Genomic DNA, 23,222 nt, shown 5'->3' on the forward strand with positions numbered 1-23,222 from the left:
AGAAACAGGATGAGAAAACAAATAAATCCATGCTGTTCTTTTGGTGATTATATATTTTGATAGGTGATGTGGCTGGAATTGGGTGGGAAAGAACAGAAGGAACTCCACCCCCTCCAGGACAGCCAGCTAAAGGCAGAGTTTATTTTACGTATTGTGGGCAGCGACTTGGGCCATACCTAGAAGATGTCTCAGGTGGCATGTGGCCGGTTGTGCACATTCAGAAAAAGGTAAGTTTTGAACATAAATATATTGGTTGATATATAAACATCTCAATATCTATTTTGATGCATCGATACATCCTCACTAAAGAGGTTGAGATAAAACTAGCCCAATACATAGTGCTGAATATATAATAACCCTTCCACAAGCATTAGGTAAAGCAGGCTCAATACTTCCTCTGTTGTATTTCCATCTATAAAATAGTAGAGTGATAGTTTTTACCTTTCCTGAGTTAGGCTGAGTTCTCATTCCCTTCCCAGTATTTGTTTTGGAACTTTTTGCCCTTGAGGACACTAACCATGCAGCTGGCTTGATGAGACTGCACTATTTTGTGCTAGTAGCCTTCCTATTATTATTCCTTCCCAGCAGTGACCTTGCCATGAAATATGCTGTATCAGGAAGCTAGATAAAAGAGAAGGTTCAAAGTTGGCAGCTTAATGCCCTCCCTGCTGCATCCAGTTTATAGCTAGCAATGCTGGGAAAAATGTGTTATGGAGGTGTGATCAGCTTATCCTTTTGGCTGAGTTCTTAAAGAGCAAAGAGAAGGACCAAAACAACCCACAGGTAATTTTAATTCTTTACCTGCATCTTGTTCCAGAACACGAAAGTCCGTGCTAACTTTGGATCTCGCCAATTTGCCTATGCTGAAGGACAAGCTCACAGGAATGCTGCTGATCTGTGTATTGACCTAGCTGAAGAGATAAGCGCCAACTTTGAAGCATTGCCTTTTGCCATGGCTTCTGATAGCGATAATGATGCTGGCACCAGTATAGCTTCTGATCCTGGGACCCATGGACCTCCCTGTAGAATTGCTGCTGTTGCAACAGCTCAACAACGTAAAGTGATGATTAATTTTTTTTTTTTTAAATGTTAGAGAAAAAATTACAATTGATTAAATAGGATTTAAGCACATCCTGACTGCATTTCTTAGGTACTGCCTATTCAGGTAAAGCAGCACAATAAATATTGGAAAATACATGCTTATTTAATTTAAGACAGCAATTAAAAAAAAAAAAAAAGTTACTACATCTTTCCTTTATATGGATGCAATACATTTCAAAAATCTCATTGAATACTTTTACGTGCCTTCTGGTTTGCTATAGTCTGATGATTTCCATGTGTACTTTACAGAATATGACAGTGACACATCTTGCCACTATAAAATGGAACTAAGCTACGAGAACTTCATCACATCAGGGCCTGATCCTCATCCCCCTCCTATTGCAGATGATGAAAGTGATGATGATGACGATGATGATATTCCCAGGGTAAGCAATGTGGCAGGACCTGCCTGCTCTAACTTGTAGTCTGAATATGGATCTTGTAATTCAGATTTTTAAGTTTTGCTACACAAGTGTTTACCCTGCTTCCTTTAGGAAGATAGAGTTGTTAATAACTTTTCTCCTTTTAGTATACTAAATAACTTCCGTCTTTATAGGAGGATCACTATGCCCTGTTGGTTAAAGCCTGGGAAACTAAAGTTTTCCCTACAATTAGAAGAAGATTCCGTAATGAGGCTGAGAGGAAGTCTGGGTTGGATCAGATTAAAGGAGCTTTGCAGTTAGGTATGGCTAAGTTTCTTCCTGTGCTTATAGTTCCATGTGATGTGCAAGATAACATCTGTTTTGTACGTCTTACTGTATTTGAGGCTGGAAAATAAATGTCTTCACTTACTGTTTTTGAAAAGTGTTCAGAATTTGTTTTGAGATCATCATTTTTTCCTTACTTAACTCTTTCAATTGAGTTAACCTTTAAATAGGAAAAATGTTTTTAGAAATTGTGGAAAAATTTGTTGTGAAATTATATGTGAATGCAGAAATACTTTGGAATGATAATTTGGGAAGAGATTATCTACATGCATTTTCTGTTTATGGCTACATCAATGCCAGTCTTTTGTGAAACTTTAAGGAGGGGTTTGTAAGTGAATACAGTTCTGGCAAGATGGCTGATTTTTGAGAAAGTCACAGTAAAAGCAAAGTGAGAATTCTGAGCACTGGTGCAGAGCGTATGAGTCTCTATCAGGAAAGCTCCACTCTCTTGTCTATCAGCCTGACTGAAAGAATATTTAAGTAATTAAGTACCTCAGCTGCCTATGGTGTTAATGACAACAAGAATTCTTAGTCCATCAGGAGCACTTACCCCAAGTGGATGGGGAAAATAACGAGCACTTCCTTCTGTCTACCAGGAATGGTTGATATAGCACGACAAACTGTAGAATTTCTCTATGAGGAAAATGGTGGCATCCCAAGAGACCTCTACCTTCCTACCATTGAGGATATCAAAGATGAAGCAAACAAGTTTACAATTGATAAAGTACGAAAAGGTAAGGTCAGCAAAAAAGTGTCTTAAAATGCTAAAGGTCTCTGGTACTAGGGATCTGCTGTACAAATTGTTTGCCTGAGGCAAGTGCTGAGCCTTCGTTGTGTTCTTTTCTGTCCAGGTCTCACAGTAGTGACTCGCTCTCCTGACAGTAACAATGTCACCAGCAGTGCTGTTGGAACAGCTTTACCCAAGTTTGCTATTCGTGGGATGCTGAAGACATTTGGTCTTCATGGCGTTGTTCTGGATGTTGATTCAGTGAGTAAATATAGGTTGGGAAGGCACTTGAAAGGTCAGCATCACAGATCTATGAGTAAATATGATTAGTTATACTGAACTGCTTACAATGTTGATTTGGTGCTGTTTTTTGGAGAACAAAATATCATTGCTGTGTTTGACAGTGCTATTTTTGGTGTTCCAGGTCAATGAATTGGTACAAGTAGAGACATACCTCAGAAGTGAAGGAGTTCTGGTTAGATACTGGTATCCTATTGACATGTTAGAAAGGCCACCTGCTGGTTATAGGAGGACTGCAACAAATGGATTGGTTACCCTGGATAATACCAATATCCAAATTCACAGGTAAAAAGGAAAAAATAAATTAAGAAGGCATTTGCATTATATGAAATTCTGTACCAGATAATACAAGTATCTACTGCAGCCTTGCTTTGAGCAATAGTAAGCTTCCGAATCTTTGATAGGAAAAATTACTTCAAACTCAAAGCATGTTGTCTGACTTGTGTACAGATGGGATTTTTTTCTTCCCAGAATAGGTTTTATGAGTATTTTTCTCCCAAAGATTTTAAAGACGTGAAACAGTAAAGGACCTTGATTTTTGTCATCAGTGACATGAAGCTGTTTTTACACAAACTGAGCAGTCTCCTGGGGCTTGAATTTGCAGGAAGACTGAGTCTGAGAGCAATAGTATAGAAAATGGCATATTTTGTTTAATGCAAAGTGATACTTCACCACATGAAAGCATTTTTATGTATTCCTGTCTAACAGGTATTTTTTCTGAAGCCTGCACTTCTTGTACAATCATTCAGTTGCTATCTGAAGGCTCAAGAACTCTCTGCTGATTTTGTGGAGAGTTGCTGTATCCAATTAAGGCATTTGAATAAAATAATTAGGCTGTATAAGTAAGAAAGATTTGGGTCTACTTCAACCATTTAAGGCAGAATAAATCAAGTATATATATTTGGATACAAAGGCAGTTTGCTGGATACGGCTTATATTTTAAGAGTGGTGAAACAATCAAATATTTTGATATTTGTGTTTTCTAGAGAACTTCTGCGAAGTGAAGCTGCGCTGGCCAAGCTCTACTGCCGCATGGCTCTTCTCAACATTTTTGCCCCCAAATCTCCACATATGTTTACTCGTCTGTTTCATATTCCTGCTATTCGTGATATCACTCTGGAGCACCTGCAGTTGCTATCCAACCAACTTCTTGCACCACCTCTTCCTGGTAAGCACTGATCTTTTTATCACAGCAGTTTTTTGATATGATAGTTTTCTGGGGCCAAAAAAAAAAAAACACTAAAGTTTGGCACTTACTAATTAGCTATTAATGATAGCATTTGAATAGATGTCTCAATGGACTCCTGATGGAATTACCTTAGTGATACGGTATTAAAGTAAAATTTTTGCTCGTGATCTAATTTATAAGTACTCAAAGTTCAGAGACCCTCATAAGATTCCGTTCAGTGTGCTTCTGTCCCATTGTCATCAGTGGCCTTCTGTTTAGGAAGTAGGGTGGGGTGGGGGTGAGGAAAGTACCCATAGGGATACCTGTAAGGAAACTAAATGCCAGTTGGGTCTCACAGTTTTCAAAATTCAACTCTTCTTCATTTTACAAAGTGGTTTGTCCTTTTCCTACTGGAATCACAGATCTCATTAGAAAATATATGTGCTGAATCATGGAAAAGGATCTTGGGCTAATTCAAGTGAGTGTTAATAAAGGCAATTATCGTGACAAAGCTATTCTGCATGCAAAGAGATGTGTGTAACATGGCTGGGGCATAAGGAGGAAGTATGAATTGCTAAATAATAGGCTATTAATAATTGAAAGTAAATAATTACCATTGAACGAGTGCCGTTCCCTCCTCCAATGTCTTTGAAACTTGGCTACTTCTAACAGATGCTGCATTGTAAAAGATCCTCTTGCAGAGAACAGCATTACTTTGCATGGCTTGGAGAATAACTTTTCAAGCTTTTTTTTTTTTTTCCCCATGGTTTAAAAAATAGTTTTAATCTACATCTTGCTAATACAGTTTCCAAACTGGAGTTTTCATGAATTGCCCTGTCCTTTGTGCTTTGACTTTCTTCAGCTTCACCCATTAACTCCAGAACAACGGTGGGATGTTGGCTTGAGGCCCACTTGGGGCCACCCAACAGCAGTCCTCTCTGTATGCGGGGAAAGCCTGAGGACAGATAAAGCTGCTTTCACCTCATCTAGCACAAGTGGGGAAGAAAGCACTTCTGATCATTTGTCCTTGCTGTACTTATGCAGTTAATGGAAATGTGCCTGCTTTTGTATATGGGACAGAATGAGTCAGCTGTTAACCCGTACAGCTCAGTGTGTGTCTGACAGGCCTCCCTAAGGGCTGGTTTAAGGCAGGTGAAGAATACAGCTGGCATTTAGAGGGCTATCCCATCTGGAAGCAATGGCATCAGGGAGCAGGTTTGGTCTTTGAAGGATCTATTCTCCTGCTGACCTTCAGGAGGAGGTTTGAACTTGCTCAGGAGTGAAAGTTAGCAGCTTGTTATATTCTTTAAAAGCTTCTTTCCACTGTCTGTTTTGCGAGCTACATAAACTTTTTGAGGTGATCTCCAAATTTGTCATATTCTACTTGTTATTACAGATGGAACAATCAGTTCAAGTTCTATTCTTCTGGCCCAGTCTCTGCAACACTGCATACATTCCCAGAACTGTGCTGCCACAGACCTCTTCTACCAGGGCAATTCACAAGCCATCAGAGAGTGGCTTACTGTAGCCATCACTCGGACACTGCATCAAGGAGAGGAGAGCCTGTTAGACCTTACGAAACAGATCTGCTCTTTTTTGCAGGTAAAAATATTTAGTAATGTTTTGTGAGCAGTGTTGTTTTCAAGGCCTGCCTTAGTAGGAACATTTATGTGTGATTCTAACTTCTGTAATACTGTCTGTCACGCTAAATTGTTTCTCTGGCTGGATTATATTGCTATTCTGACCATGTTGGGCACACTGAAAACACAAGCAGTAGCAATACACTGGATCATATTAAAATGAAGCGGCTGCACCCTACATCGTTATTTGTGGTGCTATATTTTATTTGAAAAAGAAGAGGGGGGTGGTTTGCTGCTGCTGCTTGGGGGCTTTCAGTATGAATTGTTACCTTACAGACTGCACCAGAACAGTTTCCTGCTGAAGAATTCCCAATTTCCGAATCCAAAGTCAATATGGATGTTAATTTTCCTGGGGCTGCATTTGTAATTGTGTCCTGTAAGGAAAGCCAGTCTGGATTCCGCAAAGAGTAAGTAATTGTGGGGCTGTGAGTGGCCAAGATGAAAGTAATGCTGCTCGTGCTGCTGAGCCTCTGTGAACTCTGAGTACATAGGTGCTCATTTTGCAGATTTTTCTCTTGAGTCTCAGAGACTCATTTTCTGGGAGGTGGGATAAATATTGCAGTGTTTCATCTTGTTTGAGTTGGGATTTTTAGTAGCTATTTACATTCCAGCTGCGTTCTTGATCTTTTCTTAGCTCTTCCCTGTATAAAGCTCCTTGGGCTCGAGTGCTCGTCTATGGGCTTGGGCATAAAGTGAAGAGGAACGGCCAGTTAAACCTAATTGAAGCCGTGTGTTATCCTCGAGATGCCTCTCCAACCAACACAGGCCTGACGCCTCCCCCAACAACTAATCAGTACCCTTCAGTTATCACCCCTACGGACAAGGTCCACATCAAACTAGGTAAAAATCAATATATTTTAAAAACTTTTAAACTGTATTCTTAAAATTGAGGCAAACATAATCATTGCTTCTGTAGGAGCTTCCTATATTGCCACTACTTAGTAAGGAAGATTCTCATTTAGCATAAATTTAGCTTCAAAAAATAATCTTAACAGATATGGTATTACTTTTACTTTTGCAATGTCTGTAGTCATGGTGTTTTCACTGACCTTTTTGCTTAGGAGTATCTCCTCCTCCTGGAGCTGTGCTTGTCCTGCATTCTCTTCCCCTTGAGTTCCCCCTGGCAATGGCATTCACTGAACAGCTGTTAACTTGGAAATTGGAAGATGCAGATGGGAAATCAGAAGATGAACTGGATACTATTCCTGCTTCAGTTCTCTTGCAAGTAGTGGAATTTTTAGGTGAGAATGCAGTATTTACTTAGCAATGAACACCAATAATGTGCTAATTCAGCTGGAGGCTTTAGGGGAGAAAAGAAAAATGAGAGTAGTGTTTCTGATGTCTTCTATTATATTGAATTTTTATGTTTCTGTGTACTTCTTTAATTAGCCATCCAGGTTTTCTTACTATTGACACATCCATTGGGGTGACCTTTTCTTATTATGTGAGTTGTAGCAGTAACATTAAAGCTACTCCCACTGAAACAGTGCTGACTCCAGTGCTTTACCTTCTGCACACAGGGAACTTTCTCTGGACAACTGACATGGCAGCATGTGTGAAGGAATTGATATTTCATCTCTTGGCTGAGTTGCTTCGCAAAATTCACAATCTGGAGCAGAAAAAAAATCCAGCAGGATTGTCGTCTTCTATTGCCCTTCAGCTAAATCCATGTCTAGCGATGCTCATGGCCCTGCAGTCAGAACTTCACAAGTTATATGATGAAGAAACACAAAATTGGGTGTCTGGAAATGCATGTGGTGGTTCTGGTGTTGGAGCGGCTGACCAAGGAAGATTTTCTACCTACTTTCATGCTCTGATGGAAGTCTGCCTTGCTGTAGCAGAAGTAACCTTACCCATCAATATGAGTGTAACAGCTAATGTGATGTCTTCAACAAGTGCACCAAACCTTAGCGACTCTTCCTCCTCATCGTCATCTTCTCCAGGACAGACGCCACAGAGTCCAAGCTTGCTGTCAAAGAGGAAAAAAGTCAAAATGAAGCGGGAAAAAACATCATCTTCAGGCAAACGGTCTTCATCCAGAGCAGCTGAAACGGATGCTGCAATCCTCAGTATAGGAGGAAGCAAGCCTGAGGATATGTTATGGTTTCATAGAGCACTGACTCTGCTTATAATTCTCAGACACCTAACTAAAAAGGACCCGCAAGGGCTGGGTGTGACAAACGATGCTGTGGCAGATGCATGTCAAGCACTAGTAGGTCCCACAGCTCACAGCCGCTTGCTTGTCATTTCTGGAATACCAACTCACTTGGAGGAGAGTACTGTGAGAAATGCGATCAGAAAGGCATGCAACGCGCATGGTGGAGTCTTCAAGGATGAAATCTACATCCCTTTGCAGGAAGAGGACCCCAAAAAAATCAAGGACAAAGCGGAAGGAGGAGAATGCAGAACTGAACTGGAAAAGCCAACCGTCTCCAGCAGTGCTGACAGTTTGGATATCAGCAGCTCTAGCAGCGTCACGCCTGCTATGAGTGTTAGTGCTTCAGCATCTACAAGCCAGGCTTCCCTCTGCAGCTCGCAGGGAATTTCTCGGACCGTTAGCGACATCTCAGTTGACCAGTTTCAAGCAGGACTGGAGCTGGCCATCCCACCAGGACTGCTAGAACCACACGTTGTTTCCAGCCAGGAGAGTTTGGATCTTTCACACTGCAGTACCGGGAGCCTTGGCAGCCTTGGCAGTCTCGGGGAGCCGCTTGACAATGTGGAAACAGCATCTGTGTCTGATGTCGGATCGATGTACACAGTCACATCTCTGGACAACCAGCCCCTTCTGTCACGGCCAATCAAAGGTTTTGCTGTAGTGGAGGTAATTGTCTTTGATAACAAGGGGTACTTCTTTGGTCATGGGTTGGTTTTCTTGTTTGTCTTTAGCAAAAAGTAGTAATAATTTTGGTTTATGTATAACACCATGATCTGACTTTTAAGAAAAGTGTGTTATATGTTTCCTTTCTTGAAAATTCTTCTGCTTAACTGAGGTCATGACTTGAATGATGGGGAGTGGAAGGTACTGTTAGTGCGATGTAGCTCAGCACAGGTGCAGAATACAGGTACATCAGTGTGCATGAGAGACTAGGGAGACTAGGAGTTCTCAGCTTGGACAGGAGGGCTTAGTAACAGTTCTCCACTGTTTTTTGTGTACCATTCACATAAATTTCATATAGATTTCTTCAAAGATTTGCTACTGGCCACTGCAGGAGATAAATTTTGAGATAAGTTTGACCCACAAGGCAATTCTTTAATGACTACATTTTCACATATTTTAAACCATCTAGAGATTCCTCCACAAAGTTACTTTAGAAGAGGTGATAAATTCTGTTGATGTGTGATTCAAAATTAATTTTTAAAAACATTGTAGGTGGTTGTCGTTGATGTCAGGTCACTGCAGGTTTTCAGCTATGCACAAGAACTCTTCTCTTCCACTAACAGCATACAGCAGATTTTTCAGCAGCTTACCAAAGCACTGCCATTTCTGATAGCTTGTGAACTGAGAGAGGCATTTTTGCGTAGTCTGGGATTATATCAGTTTCCATTTTAGAAGAAAATCAGCTTATTCAAAGAGAGAACCTTCAGTTGCTATTTTTAAGCTATTAATTGACGTAAAGACACCAGATTTGAAATAAACCATAAAGTGCATATGGAAAGTTGTCAGTTGTCATATTCACATTGAAACATACTCCAAGTCTGTAGCTGCTCTGACAATGTGTGGTGGTTATCCTCAGAATCAAAGGAAATTATTGCTCCTGCTCCCAGTTCTGTGTAGCTGAGAATTCAAGGTCTGTGCTAATATAAATATTTTTCCAAATGGAGAATCAAAGCAAAAACAGCGGAGTTGGAAATAACAACAGGTTATCTATGTGAAACTTCCAGCTCCTTATCTGATATCTCTGAGGGCGGTCTCCAGACTAAGAAGCAAGGAAGAGCAATTTCAGCTGTGCATGATTAATCACAACATGATGGTCTGTGTGGCCAGGTGGTCTTAGAAAGGATATTTTCTATGTAGGTCGTGAGTTCTGTTATCAAGTGATTGATGTAGAAGGGTAAAAGAAATTCAATAGTGATTATCTACATGGGGAGGGGAGAAAGTTTAAGACCCAAATTAATATAAATGACAGTTAGCAGGAATTCTGACAGAACAAATTAACTAATTTTGATATTTTTTTTACAGATAAGGTCAAGAGCTAAAATAGAGAAAATCCGAGCCAGTCTGTTTAACAGTAGTGACCTCATTGGTTTGTCAAGTCTGGATGGTGAAGATGAACTGATGGAAATGTCAACTGAAGAGATTTTAACTGTTTCTACAGTAAATCAGAGTTTATTTGACACACAGGGGAGCCCAGCACTAGAAGACTATTTCAATGATAAGTCAATAAAAGGTATGTGCTTTTCATACAGGCAGATATCTCACACTCAGATATACAGGGGTCAGACTATGTGGTTGCTCATAATAATTACAGTATTGGGCAAAAGAGGTAAAAGCATTCAATTCTCTATTATAAATGGGGTGTTAAAGTGCAGAGAGGTCAGATCTGCTAGTAGAATTTTTCTTAGTGATTTTCTCTCAGAACAGCTGGTGTGTAATGTAATATTCTAGCTGAATGTAAAATGTTTTCTCTTGTTCCAAAGAGTTGCCACGGTATTTTATACTCTATTGCATTTTTGTATTAGGTGAGAAACTGGTCCCAGGTGCTCGGGAAGTCCTCACAGAAATATTTAAGAGCTGCGTCCATTCTGAGCAAATGCTGAGCCTAACTCCAACAAAACCAATTAAGGTTGCTGACATCTATCTTAGTAAAGAGCAGATAAATTCTCAAACTCCTGGAAACCTTCTTCATGTGTTTTTCACAAATGTCCGCCCTCCAAAGAAGGTGCTAGAGGACCAGCTTACTCAGGTAGTGCTTTGAAAACTCTTTTTAGTGTTTGTTTTGTTTTGTTTTGTTTTGTTTTGTTTTGTGTAACTCCAAAGTGTTGGTTAATTATTCATTTTTCTTGTGTTGGAAGATTTTAAGGAAATATGGTGTACCCAAGCCGAAATTTGACAAGAGCAAGTACAACAAGGCAGGCAAAGAGCAGCATCCAGTGAAAGTTGTGAGCACCAAGCGCCCAGTTACAAAACCGCCTACAAAAGAGAAGTCTGTGCTCAATAGTGTCAGGTTAGTGTCTTCAGCCTACTGGCAATTTTTGATTTCTCCTCAGGATCTAGACTTTTTGACCTTCTTCTGTATTTCCTTGTACTGATTGTAAGAGGAAAATGTGTCTTTTACAGACACTGAGCAATGGTTTGGGTTTTTTGAACAGGCATAAGGAAACTTTAATTCTAATATTAATTTTGTCCCTTAGCCGAACAGCTTTAAGTGAGAAGAAGCCTACTGTAAAGCCAAAATCTCCTGAGAAGAGCAAACCCGAAGAGAAGGACCCTGAAAAGTCTCCCACAAAGAAACAGGAAGGTAGTAGTAGCCCTATAAAACTTTCCTACACTGTTATATCTTAAAAAGAAAATACGTTTTGGATTGGCATGCTTAAAGTAATGATTTGGTTTGTCTTTGTTGTGAATTGTTTTGAATTGGGCTAATTTAGTAGTGTTTTGTTTTTTTTTTTAAGTTTAGATTCCAGGCTAGATTGGACCTGTGAGTAGCACAGTGTTTAGAACTACTTGAGAAGTGAGGCATGGTGGGCTGGGTAAAACCAGGAGGAAGTCGTCTTGTACACCAATCATTTTCCCGTGTGGTGTGTAGACTCTATAGGAAGTCATTAACTCTCTGATGGTTGTATCTCTGCATTCAGTTCCTGAGGAGAAGTATTTGACGCTGGATGGATTTCACAGATTTGTTGTTGACCGATCTAAACAGGATATCCGTAGTGTGTGGAGAGCTATTCTGTCCTGTGGATATGATCTACACTTTGAAAGGTAAGTTTTGGAAACCATTATGTAAATGAGATGCTGATTAATTGTGCTTGCTTTAAACAAATTCATCCCAGGTGTTCCTATTCCTCGTAGCTTTAACCACTGTGTTAGTAACAAGCAAACTTCTATCCATGGCTGAAAACCTGTAGAGAAACTTGTTGGTTAGATTCTTAAAACGTCCGTTCAGAGAGTCACTGTGATGTAAAAGTGCAGGTTCCTGACTTGTACACACTAAAGCTAACAAAAAATCATTTGCCACACTGCCGTTATTACTTTCAGATTGCATAATTAAGGGGCCTAATGAGAATTATAGATTGATCTGGCAGCAGTCTCTGGTCTCCTTCTGCGATGACTTTGTTCTGTTATTGGGTATTTATTTAAACTGGCAGCATTCTTACTGGATCAGTAATAATGCCAGAGAGGGAACCGTTACTTCCTCATTAACATTGTACAGGAAGAAAGTCCCTAAACAAATCCTCTTTATCTTCCTGTGTCAGTCCACAAGCTAACTGCATCCATTCCCTTCCCCTGTATCTCCTTCTAAACATGAAGTGGTTAGTGCAGCAGGTAAGTTTAATATGCTTTTCTTTTTTCTTATTTAATGATAGTGAGACAATGCAGGTGAGAAATCAATTGTACTGGAATCAGTTTTTGAACTGGAATTCTTGTAATGAAACAGCTCCCCTTAAGAAAAGGGAGAGAAGTAGAGCACCCTACATGGTACTGTGCTCAACATGCTCTTAGTAAGCAGTACTGCCTTTGCATTTCAACAGGTGTAATGCCTCTTATGTTTCAGGTGTGCCTGCATTGATGCAAGACATGCTCAAAAAGCGTCCCGGAAATGGACTCTGGAGATGGACGTGGCCCTGGTTCAGTACATTAACAGGCTTTGTCGCCACCTTGCGATTACACCAGCACGGCTCCATCCCCATGAAGTCTATTTGGATCCAGCTGATGCAGCAGATCCCAGAATTTCCTGTCTGTTAAGTATGTGCAGATTATAGCATTTAGAATTGCTTTGTAGTGTTCTTATTTCTGTGTTCTTGCTTTGTGTTCTTATTTCTATGCTGTTTATGGGTTTGCCAGGAAAGGCACCTGCTGGAACTGCTGAATCTTTTGAAGAGAGGCTCCCAGGGATATCCAGGCTCCCTGGTTTCACATGAGATTAGTTTTCTCAGGTCTGTTTACTGAGCAGAGAGATATTCCAAGCTTGAAGTGACTGAACACAGGGTTACAACTGACTTTTGCTTTGGTGCTTATGATAGGGTGCTTTCGCTTTGGTGCTTTTGTCCCAGACATCTGGGACGTTCCTTTGGAGATGCGTACTATGGGGAACACGGAGTCCAGGTCTCTAGAAATGCACTGTAACTGTTCTGTGCTCTCCAGGCACACCTTCCAGGCTATAACAGGCTTCAATCTTTCAGCTTGAAGGAGGAAAGAATGGTTGGATTTCAATTCTGGACCTAGGGAGACTTTAGTCACCTAAATCTGTTTGAAGCATGAAGTTACTTTTAAGAGCTTTTCCACATGAATGGAAATTTGATGATGATGAAAGACAGTGGACTCAGATACCCAGGAGTTTAACATCCAGGAAGGGAAGTCGTGGTTCACTGCTGTTCTTGTGCTGTCAGCCCTTTTGATGTGCAGGGGTCAGGAGGGGCTGCTTTCGAAGGAAGCTCCCGTGGCTCCTGGACTGAATCCACTGGGAGGATGGATGTTACAGCAGGTAGGGGACATCTTTATCTCTGACTGAATCTTTCCCACTTCAGATGTTCCTGTTGAAAGTCTACGCCTGCGGTTTGCACTGCTGCAGTCTCTCAATACAACATTAGAGACGTTCTTCCTACCGCTGGTGGAGCTTCGGCAGACCGAGATGTACAGTAACAGTATTGCTGCCTTGCTGCAAGAGGCCAAAGGTCAGTTTCTCGGGGAGAATGGCTGTTGCCTGAAAGGCTGTGCTATGTACCATGGTGAACTACTTAATATGTTTTGCAAAAAACCTGGATGCATGTAAACGTGTGACAGAAATGATGATATGGAGGGGAGAGGGAATGCGAGGTGGTGATTTCAGTGCACAAACACTGGATTATTGGTCGTATTCTCAGCCTGATAAGCTGTCACATGTCCAAAATGGCATAAACCCAAGGGCACTTCTTAGTTTTTTATTGGTTTCCTTTTTTAAAGGTGGGAAGTAGTGTAAGGGGGATGATTCATGCAAGAACTTGCTATAATTTGTTTTAATTTGAAAAAGGAGAAGATACAAAATTCACCAAAGGTGTCAGCATGCAAAGGCTTTTGTTTTGGCCCAGCTAAAAAAAAGGAAAAAGCTTGGGAACCTGGTATGGAGAAGTGAGGAGTGTTCATCAGAGTTCTTTCCCCCATAAATCTGGGCTCTCCATAAAGGCAATGTGACAGCACTACTTTTTATCTTGTTTTCTTTCCTCCAGCATTACTGTCAAAACATTTCTAATTTCTGAAAGCTATTTGGCAGTGTTTCTGATTAACAGGATTTCTGGTGGAGTTGCTAGGATCTATTTCTATAACAGTAGAAATGTGTTCATCAGTGTCCTAATCCAGTGCACCTCTTCTAGTAAGCATCAGTAGCAAATGCTTTCAAATAAATTTGAAAATGTGTATTAGCCATTTCTTAGATACCGAATGGAGATCATTGGCTACTGAAGATTTTCAGAAAGCAAGATTGTAGAAGGGTAGATTACAATTGAAATATGCGAAATATGCAAAATATGCATTTCTTTATTTAGGTTTAATCTTTTATGACACAAAAGTAACTGTAATGAACAGAGTGCTGAATGCCACTGTCCAAAGAACTGCAGATCATGCGGCCCCAGAAATCACCCTGGATCCCCTGGAAATAGTTGGAGGTAAGGGAAACATTTATCCTCTTCAAAAGTCATTTTTAACATTGTAACATGTCAGATCTGTCTTAACAAAGCTCAGATATGTTGTTACTGCAAAATACCGAGTATGGGAATTTTATATTCCTATATTTTTCAACAGGGGAAATCCGTTCTTCAGAAAATTCCTATTTCTGCCAGGCAGCAAGGCAGCTAGCCTGCGTGCCATCCTCACAGCTCTGTGTTAAACTCGCCAGTGGTGGAGACCCTACGTACGCCTTCAACATTCGGTTCACAGGGGAGGAGGTTCATGGAACAAGTAAGTCAGGATTAAAGAGTTCACACATGGGTGACACTGGCAACAGTTGTGAGAATTTACTCCAAGTGGAACCCCAGTTTCCACCAGAATGTGGCTCCTTAACTTTAAGGAGCAGCGCAACCTTTGTGGTGTTTGTAGCTCTGCAGATGGAAAAAAAAGAATCTTCCAGTAATTAAGCAAGCCGATTTATTTACATCTTTTAATAAAACAGGGAATTGTGTGAGCATACAACTTAGCTAACTTTTTGTGAACTTTTGTACCTATTACTGAACAAAGCGTCGCCTAATGCCTTCTCTCAAGGGTAGTTTTCTTTTGAAGGTCCATGGTTGTTACTGACAATATCTCTGAAGAGATAAATGCTGCTTCCACGGCTTAGTATTTACAGTGACTTCTAATACTTTGCCTCGCTGCTTTTAGCTGTGGAAATGTGCTGCCTGCAGGACCCTGTTGTTATGAAGACAGCACCCGTCATCTTCTAATCGAGTTATGAATTCCATTTGCAGGCCAACTGGTGTAACAAGTGTTCGTGCTAGTCTTACACACAAAGTGCTGGAAGACAAAGCAGCATTTCGGGATTCAGCAGGAGGCAATTCAATGAATATCTTTGCATGTAATTAAACTATTAAAATTGAACTTGAGCATGAATAATAGGCTGGCAGGGCTGGCATCTACGCCACCATTGTTAAAGCCTGTGCAGTCAGAGAGGTTAAGCATGTAATCTAAAGCTTGAAACATGATTTCAAGGAGAACAGCAAATTCTGAATTAAATGGCAATGGTTACAAGCCTGAGAGAGCACTTCATTATTTTGTCCCTCTCTCTTGCAGGTGGATCTTTCCGTCACTTTCTTTGGCAAGTCTGTAAAGAGTTACAGAGCTCCTCACTCTCCCTTCTCCTGCTGTGCCCAAGCTCTGCAGTCAATAAGAACAAGGTGTGGTGTCTCAGTGCAAGAAATGAAGTTGCCTTTCCTTCCATGAATGCATGTGTTCAATGCCAGGTTGAATGGGGTCTTGGCCATCCTGATCTAGTCAGTGGCACGCCTGCCTGTGGCAGGGGGTTGGAGTGAGGTCCCTTTCAACTGAGCAAATCCTCTCTTAGACTATTCAGTGGTATTCGTCTTGTTCAAACCAGTATTTTCACAATCATGTTAATTTGTGGGCCTGCAGGGTATGCATCAATTGTTAAATGTTGGTTTGTATACTCATTTTTTATTTTTTTTCCTAAAGGGGAAGTACATTTTGACGCCGAGCCCTATAACCTATGCAGAGGAGCAGCTATTTCACTTCTTTGGGCAGCTTTTGGGTATTGCAATTCGAGCAGATGTTCCCCTGCCACTTGACCTCCTGCCCTCGTTCTGGAAGACCCTGGTAGGAGAGCCACTGGATCCTGATGTTGATCTCCAGGAAGCTGACATCCTCACCTACAACTATGTAAAAAAATTTGAAAATGTAAGCAATTTTTTTTCTCTTTTCTTCAGGGCTTCCCCCATAAGCACGGTGTTCCACCAACAGCTACGTTTACTGACTGGTAGTGGTCAACTTCGCTGCTCGCAGTCACTTGAGCAGGGTCACAAAGTGTTTCAGTTTATTTTGTGTGCAGGATTTTACATCCTGATGAGCAGCTTTTACAAATCAATCTGCCAGGTGCAGCAGGACTATTCAGCAGACTTCTGAAACGTTTACTGACACTCCACACCACTAAACCAGGCAGTAACGAACCAAAGCAGTTACTGCCTGTTGGTGTCAGTGATGTCTCCAGGCGATATAATCAGTGCACCTCATACACCGTGCTGATACCTCACCTGAGTCACAGGGACGAGATGCTGTGACATGTTGGTCATCGGGTACTGTTCCTGTCTTTTGTGGTAGATAAATGATGAGACTGAACTGGAAGCTCTGTGTGCAGAAATTGCTTCTCAGCATCTAGCGACAGAGAGCCCTGACTGCCCTAATAAGCCATGCTGCAAATTCACCTACCTGACCATGACGGGGGAAGAAGTGGAGCTTTGTCCCAGAGGCAGGCACGTTCCAGTGGGGTGAGTAACAGCTTCCTTGGCAGGATGTTGCAGTGGGTTACGTGCAAGAGAAGCATCTCTGGAATAATTTTCCCAGAGCCAAGCTCTCCCAAGAAGCTTTTGTAACCAGCTGAAGGCTAGAACAAGCTGGGAACACTTCACGTTTGTTGGCAGGAACTTGGGATCTCTGGCACTACTTGTTGTTTTTGTTCTGTAAGAAATAGATGGCTGAGGAGCAGTGCTTATCGACTGCCTGCGGCTTAAGTAAACACCCACAGTTACAAGGCTTGTGAGAAATGGGTGACGTGAGTGTGAGAGAGGAGAAAGCTGAAGTGGACTTGAATTGGGAGGCATAAGAATGTAAATAGCTAAACGCTCAGAGTCAATTATTCAAAACCAACCTCTCCATAAAACCCTCCTGTAAGTAACAGTTCCGGGATAGCACAGGTGGGTTCCTAAGCACTCTCCTTTCTTGTCTTGAATCTCTGCCCTTGCAGGTGGGAGAACAAGGATGTTTATGCAACTGCAATCAGGAGCTTGAGGATGCGTGAGCTGCAAACTCCAGAGTGCATGACTGCAGTGCGTGCAGGGCTTGGCTCTATCATTCCCCTGCAGCTTCTGACTACGCTGACCCCCCTCGAGATGGAGCTGAGGACGTGTGGGCTTCCATACATCAACCTGGAGTTTCTCAAGGTATGAGGAACTGCAGCTTCTTTGGCAAAACCTGCCGGACTGACAAGCAGAGGAGGATCTTTCCCCATGGAAGGTGTCAGAGAAGAACCTTCTGCTTGCGTTACACTGTGGTGGTGTGTATGGCACACTGCCCTGTACTTGGACACCCCTTTGTCCCAAAGAAGTTCTTAAGATTTCACAGGTTTCAGGGAATAACAGCAGCAGGGCTTGTTCCAGAGAGGAATAATGAAATTACTTTTTTTTCCTTATGTATTAAATCTTAATTCCATCTCTGTTTTATTGAGCTTTACTCAATATTTGTCATTGAATTTAAGGGCTGAAAGAGCTGCTGCCCCTATTTCAAATAGCAATTAACCTCTGGAAATCTAAAAGTAGTGTTCAACAGACAATTTCTGGTTCTAAATACTTTTATTTCAATACTATAAGAACTATGCCATTTCAAAAAAACTTTTGTATAGAATATTCTTATCAAAGAGCATCAGTATTGTTTTGTTTTCCTTAAGCAGCAGTGATGAACTGCACCAGTCCTGCATATTAAACAAAAAAGCAATGTATTCCACCAGCACTGCGGGGCAGACAGACTAGGATGAGCCTGTAACAAAAGCTGATGGTCTGACAAGATACAAAACTGTGTATATTAATGGTCTGCTGTGGTTGGATTTCTTAATGATTTTGAAAAGGCAGAAGACTTTAGTGAGGGAGGTGCAGTTACCATCCCCTTTTATCCTCTTAGTCTAAGTGAGGAAGATCTACCAAGGGAGAAGAAAACAGCAGTGGATATTTTGTCCTTTTTCTGTTAGGCGCACACGATGTACCAGGTGGGGCTGATGGAAACTGATCAGCACATCGAGTTTTTCTGGAGTGCGTTGGAGATGTTCACCCAGGAGGAGCTCTGCAAGTTCATAAAGTTTGCCTGTAACCAGGAACGAATCCCCTTCACGTGTCCTTGCAAGGATGGAGGTCCCGACACTGCCCACGTCCCGCCTTACCCCATGAAAATTGCACCCCCTGATGGAGCTGCAGGTGTGTTTGCTGTCTCTGAAGGCACAGAAAATCAGTTCTGCTCACATCATGGTCCTAGTCTTCAGTTCCCCCTTTTTAATTTAAACATGGATTTAATGTACAAAAAAAAATAAATAAATAAAAAGAGGGAGGTAGTTATAGCTACAAATAAAAGAAAACCTGTTTTTAAATCATGTAATTCTGTAAAAATAAATATCAAATTTTAACTACTTAACACGGTGCCTTCTGGAGATGGTAAGATTTTCTGTATTTGTCTTGCACGCTTTTTAAACAATGGAACTAACAGAAATTGGCCTTAAAACTGGGCAAAAGGGACTGCACCATTTAGGGTTTGGAGAATTACATAGAATTGTATTCTTTTGATATTTGTTCTTAAGAAGCATAGGGTGGGGAAGGATGCTTTTGGAGAATGAGGTGAAAAGCAGAGGATGTATTCAACCAGCTGGTGCTCCTTTCCCTGCAGGCTCTCCAGACTCGCGGTACATCCGTGTCGAGACGTGCATGTTTATGATCAAACTTCCTCAGTACTCCTCGCTGGACATAATGCTGGAGAAGCTCCGATACGCCATCCACTACCGGGAGGACCCACTCAGCGGCTGAGAGGACAAAGGGAACGCCTAGAGGTGACTCTGGATTGTTTCATAACTGCTAATGTTGGAACCCTTCAATTCACTTAAAAATACCTCCTGTAACACTGTGTGACGAGCTGGAGGTTAATTTATTTTCTGAACTTTTGTTCCCATTACAATAATTACTGGAAGACTTACATTTTGTATTTGTAGATTTTGTGGTGGACTGGTTATTTTGCTGCCTTGTTTGTGGAATATTTGTAGGATAGTTTAGTAAAGACCAGTTTGTGTATAATTTAATTTTGAAAAACCTTTAAACATGTACATTTCTAATTTTGTAATTTAGAATGGTATTACCCATGCCAACACAACAAAAGTGAGGATGTTCTGAGTTTGGGAGAACTCAGGGGTAAAGGCTCATGGATCGCTATCCCTCGAAACATTTCTGAGTACAAAGGGGAAGGAACCAGGGGAGGGAATCACTGCTGGGTGCCTGCCGGAGCTGAGCACAGTCCCTTTCCTTTCTGCAGTCAGAGAACGTGCAGGGCTTCCAGCACTTGCTTGGGTTTTAGAGCAGGAAAGGCTGCCAAACTGCATGCTTGTGTCCACCATTTTCTTGTAACTTTTTAATTATAAGTAAGCACACGGGGAGCTGCCACAATGAACGTGGGCTTTCAGCTGGACACTTGTGATTAGGAAAGTTTATAACTGAGAGAACAGTGAAAGGGGCCGTAATTCAGTGGGGTTCTTGCCCTAGGTGTTCTTAAATGTCTGCTTTGCTTAGTACTAAAATAATTTCTTTATTGTAATTAAAATATTAGCAGAAACAAAATGGCTTCTCTCTGTATGGTGTAAGATACCACAGTACAAGCTTACAATCTGTGACTTCACCCCGTTTCCAAATGAGCTTTCAGAATAATCACAGAGCTGTAGAGTTAGAGGACAGCCCAGGTCGGAAGGCACCTGGGAAGATCTCCAGGTCCAGCTGTTCCTGGGCAAAGGGAGCCTGGATGAGCCTGTCCAACACCCAGTCCAGTCGCATCTTGCAGACCTCCGATGATGGGGGTTCCACCAGCACCCCTGGGGAGGCTGTTGCAGGGATTGTTTGTTCTCACTCTAAAATCCTTCTTTTTTATACCAAGATGAAACCTTTCCCAGTGCAGCTTGTACCTGTTGCCCTGTCTCTTTTCCATGTGGCTCCCTGGGAGGGGAGAGCCTCCCGTTCTCTTTGCAGTCACCCTTTTAAGTACTGGAGCACTGTGCTGAGGTCCTACTGGAATCTTCTCCAGGGTGAACAGACTTAACACCCTCAGGCTTTCCTCCCAGGGCAGGTTCTCCAGCACTTAGATCGTTGTGGCCCTCCTTTGGACCCCCTCCAGTCTGTCCTCATCTTTGTGGATTGTGGGGACCAGAACTGGGCACCGTGCTGCAGGGGTGGCCTGACAAGTGCTGAGTAAAACACCTGTAACTTGTATTTGTACTCAAAAATGATTGATCTTTGGATCTAAGAGCAAATTATCCTAGAAAAGTGACACCTAAAAGGAGAGTGAGGTGAGGGGAAGGCAGAAGGTTATTTGGTTGAAGATAAAGCTTCTATTTTGTATGGAAAGATAATAGAAGACTATGGAGAGAGAGCAGTTCTCCAAATTTAACTTTCTTGTTTCAAAGTATGTTCTGCAGTGGTTTCAAAACAGCACATCAACGTGTGCGTCTTCCTTTGCTCCTGTAGAAGCGTTGCACAGTAGTGGGAGCATTTAAAAGTCAGGCGTTGCTTTGTTAATCTCGTAGAGCCAGAAATGAGTGAGAATTGCCTGCGTGCTAAAGAACTGAAGAAAGCATACTGAAACTACTGCTGTGCTCCTTGGCTTGATACTATATGTAAGTTAAGTGCCAGTACTGAGCCACGAGTTATTTATTTTTCTTCTGATGTGTTTGGTGCACATCAACCACACGAGAGGTTTATGATGGTGTGCGTGTAACTGTACTTCAAGGTTGGTATTTTGTCTCTTTAGACGACAGCATACGCTGATTTGGCTTGTCGGTGGTCATGGGAATTGAAAAACCTGTATTTATTGTATATTATTGTGAATATTGGGAATTATGAGTGTGTGGTACTTGGAAGATAAAATGTGAGTGCGAGAGAAAAGCCTAAACAAGTGTGTATATTCTTGTTCTTCTGTGAGTGAATGGAAAGAAGTGTGTGCAACAGTTGTAGAGATAGTTGTTGGCATACAGAGTCTCCAAATCCTGTGCTTAGGAAAGCTGTTACCCTTCTATTGCGTATGTCCCTCCCTTTCACAGGAACAGATACATGTAGGAAGAATATTTACTCTTGAATCTTGTCCATTTCCTGGTAGAAGCATATATGTAGCTGAGAAATCATTCAGAGTAAGTGCAACACAGGTAACGTTTACAATGACAAAGGGGAAAACTGAGCAGAAGAAAGGGCTTGGGGCCATATTTTCCCATCTCGGATGTGCATTCTCAAACAGGTGCTGTAAGGAAAAGGAAAGAGCGTCAACTGCATTTCATGGCAGAACTGGTGCTGCTGGCAGTGAGGTGGTTGGAGTTTCTTTCTGGTGATGGAAGTGCAATTGTGGTGTTGGTTTTCAATTAAATCTCTTTTCAAGCCCTTAATCCTTTGGGGGGACTTGCAGTGCAGTCAAATACCTCACGCGCAGGGGTTTGAGAACTCGGTATGCCAATGGTTCCAAGGCTATGATTACAGCTGTAAGATAACTGCTGCTTATGTCTGGCTTCTCCTTCCAGAGGGCACATTTGAGAGAAACATATCTGCATCTTGGCCCTGAAGAGTGTGCTGTAAAATTACTTGATAAGTATTTATTACAATTAATTATTTATGATTACAAATAACAAACTTAGTCAATGCTGTTTACACTTTGCTGTGTAAATTAAGCTCCTTATACAGGAAAATTGTCACACTAATAAATAACCTTCATTGACTTTTTTTTTTGTCCTGAAGAATACTATGATCCCGGTAAGAGGATAAGTTGTAGTGTTTGATGGGTTTTGTTTATTTTTTTTCGTTACTAGGAAGGAAGTGCTGCAGGGGTTTGGACTGTAGCACAAATGGCCTTTTAATTAAAAGCTTTTCTAATCATCATTACTTGTGCTTTAAATGAACTTGACATTGTCTGTAATAGGCTTGTTTGTCAAAACGAAGATTGGTTTGTGACTTTTTATATATACTCAGAATGTAAAATTATACTCAACAATGGAAAAAACTCTGAAGCTGGGTATTAGTTCTAGCTTGGCGTGTGTCCATCTCGGTACCGTACACAGCATTAACCTGTTAAGTGCTCTTGGCCATACAGTGTACACTGCATAAAGGAGATTCTTAACATCCCTTTAGATGTATTGTGTCCTTATTTGGGGCTGGAAATAATAAAAAAATCCTCCTGTGATGAAGCTGTACTGATGCAGATTAGAACTACGAGAAATGAAGTTGCAGCCCACCTGCTTTTATGGGTAAATACACTGTAATTTATATTTACTTGCAAGAGAAATGTAAATATTTTGTACAAAAGGAAAAGCAAGTAAAATGATTGTTAACACTTCTCTTAATGGAGAAAGTGCACTATTTCTTAGGCATGAGAAATAATGCAACCTAAGCCATGGTGTCAGCTCAGTAGTTTTTCATACTAACAGTACCTGAACCAAGCCATCCTGCTACCTTCTCCTAAAATAGCAGAGCCAGCGTAGGTTCCTTTATCTTGCCAGTTTTCCCCGGAACTGCCATTGCAAGGTTGGTTACCACCTGTTTTTTAATACATTTATTCTGCTTTTCTTGTATAAATAAACACTTACATTTTGGTGGAAGCATCCGTAAGATGTCTTTATTTTAGAACCAGGATCCTCTCAGTCTTGTTCCACGCTGCAGCTGCTGTGACACCGCTGGCAGCAGAGCCCCAGCCCTCAGCACGCAGCGAGGCCTCTAATGCCAGCCTTGCCCTAGAAGAGTGACTGGCTAACGAGCCCGGCTAATCCCCAGCTGCTGTACCCAGGTAATAGCCTTAGGCTGCAGCCCACAGTCATTATCTAAGCCCTGCCTGCTCCAGCCTGTGCATTACTAATTCCCTTACGCTGTGCCAAAGCACAGGGGATGCTAACAGCACTCATAAAGCACATTGACAAAGACCTGGTGCAGGTAATGATGGAACACAAATT

The 23,222-nt window shown here is 41.5% G+C and overlaps 1 protein-coding gene across 4 annotated transcripts in view; it reads left to right on the forward strand.

Moving 5' to 3' along the window:
- The window catches only part of HECTD4 (HECT domain E3 ubiquitin protein ligase 4), a 70,224-nt gene extending 47,350 nt beyond the window's left edge, over nucleotides 1-22,874 (forward strand). For all 4 annotated transcript variants that reach the window (XM_038187298.2, XM_038187301.2, XM_038187299.2 and 1 more), the window contains exons 49-76: nucleotides 64-227; nucleotides 818-1,055; nucleotides 1,351-1,487; nucleotides 1,658-1,784; nucleotides 2,405-2,542; nucleotides 2,660-2,796; nucleotides 2,960-3,120; nucleotides 3,822-4,003; nucleotides 5,400-5,605; nucleotides 5,920-6,050; nucleotides 6,278-6,483; nucleotides 6,705-6,884; nucleotides 7,164-8,467; nucleotides 9,827-10,034; nucleotides 10,327-10,550; nucleotides 10,660-10,811; nucleotides 10,999-11,105; nucleotides 11,443-11,566; nucleotides 12,360-12,550; nucleotides 13,333-13,479; nucleotides 14,326-14,445; nucleotides 14,582-14,737; nucleotides 15,563-15,666; nucleotides 15,962-16,183; nucleotides 16,604-16,770; nucleotides 17,247-17,442; nucleotides 18,243-18,465; nucleotides 18,929-22,874. In XM_038187298.2, the coding sequence (XP_038043226.1) occupies nucleotides 64-227; nucleotides 818-1,055; nucleotides 1,351-1,487; nucleotides 1,658-1,784; nucleotides 2,405-2,542; nucleotides 2,660-2,796; nucleotides 2,960-3,120; nucleotides 3,822-4,003; nucleotides 5,400-5,605; nucleotides 5,920-6,050; nucleotides 6,278-6,483; nucleotides 6,705-6,884; nucleotides 7,164-8,467; nucleotides 9,827-10,034; nucleotides 10,327-10,550; nucleotides 10,660-10,811; nucleotides 10,999-11,105; nucleotides 11,443-11,566; nucleotides 12,360-12,550; nucleotides 13,333-13,479; nucleotides 14,326-14,445; nucleotides 14,582-14,737; nucleotides 15,563-15,666; nucleotides 15,962-16,183; nucleotides 16,604-16,770; nucleotides 17,247-17,442; nucleotides 18,243-18,465; nucleotides 18,929-19,065 (5,789 nt within the window). In that variant the 3' untranslated portion in view covers nucleotides 19,066-22,874. The remainder of the gene's footprint in view (nucleotides 1-63; nucleotides 228-817; nucleotides 1,056-1,350; nucleotides 1,488-1,657; nucleotides 1,785-2,404; nucleotides 2,543-2,659; nucleotides 2,797-2,959; nucleotides 3,121-3,821; nucleotides 4,004-5,399; nucleotides 5,606-5,919; nucleotides 6,051-6,277; nucleotides 6,484-6,704; nucleotides 6,885-7,163; nucleotides 8,468-9,826; nucleotides 10,035-10,326; nucleotides 10,551-10,659; nucleotides 10,812-10,998; nucleotides 11,106-11,442; nucleotides 11,567-12,359; nucleotides 12,551-13,332; nucleotides 13,480-14,325; nucleotides 14,446-14,581; nucleotides 14,738-15,562; nucleotides 15,667-15,961; nucleotides 16,184-16,603; nucleotides 16,771-17,246; nucleotides 17,443-18,242; nucleotides 18,466-18,928) is intronic.
- Nucleotides 22,875-23,222: the final 348 nt, after the last annotated feature.

Source organism: Anas platyrhynchos, chromosome 16 (assembly GCF_047663525.1).
Source record: "Anas platyrhynchos isolate ZD024472 breed Pekin duck chromosome 16, IASCAAS_PekinDuck_T2T, whole genome shotgun sequence".
NCBI lineage: Eukaryota > Metazoa > Chordata > Aves > Anseriformes > Anatidae > Anas > Anas platyrhynchos.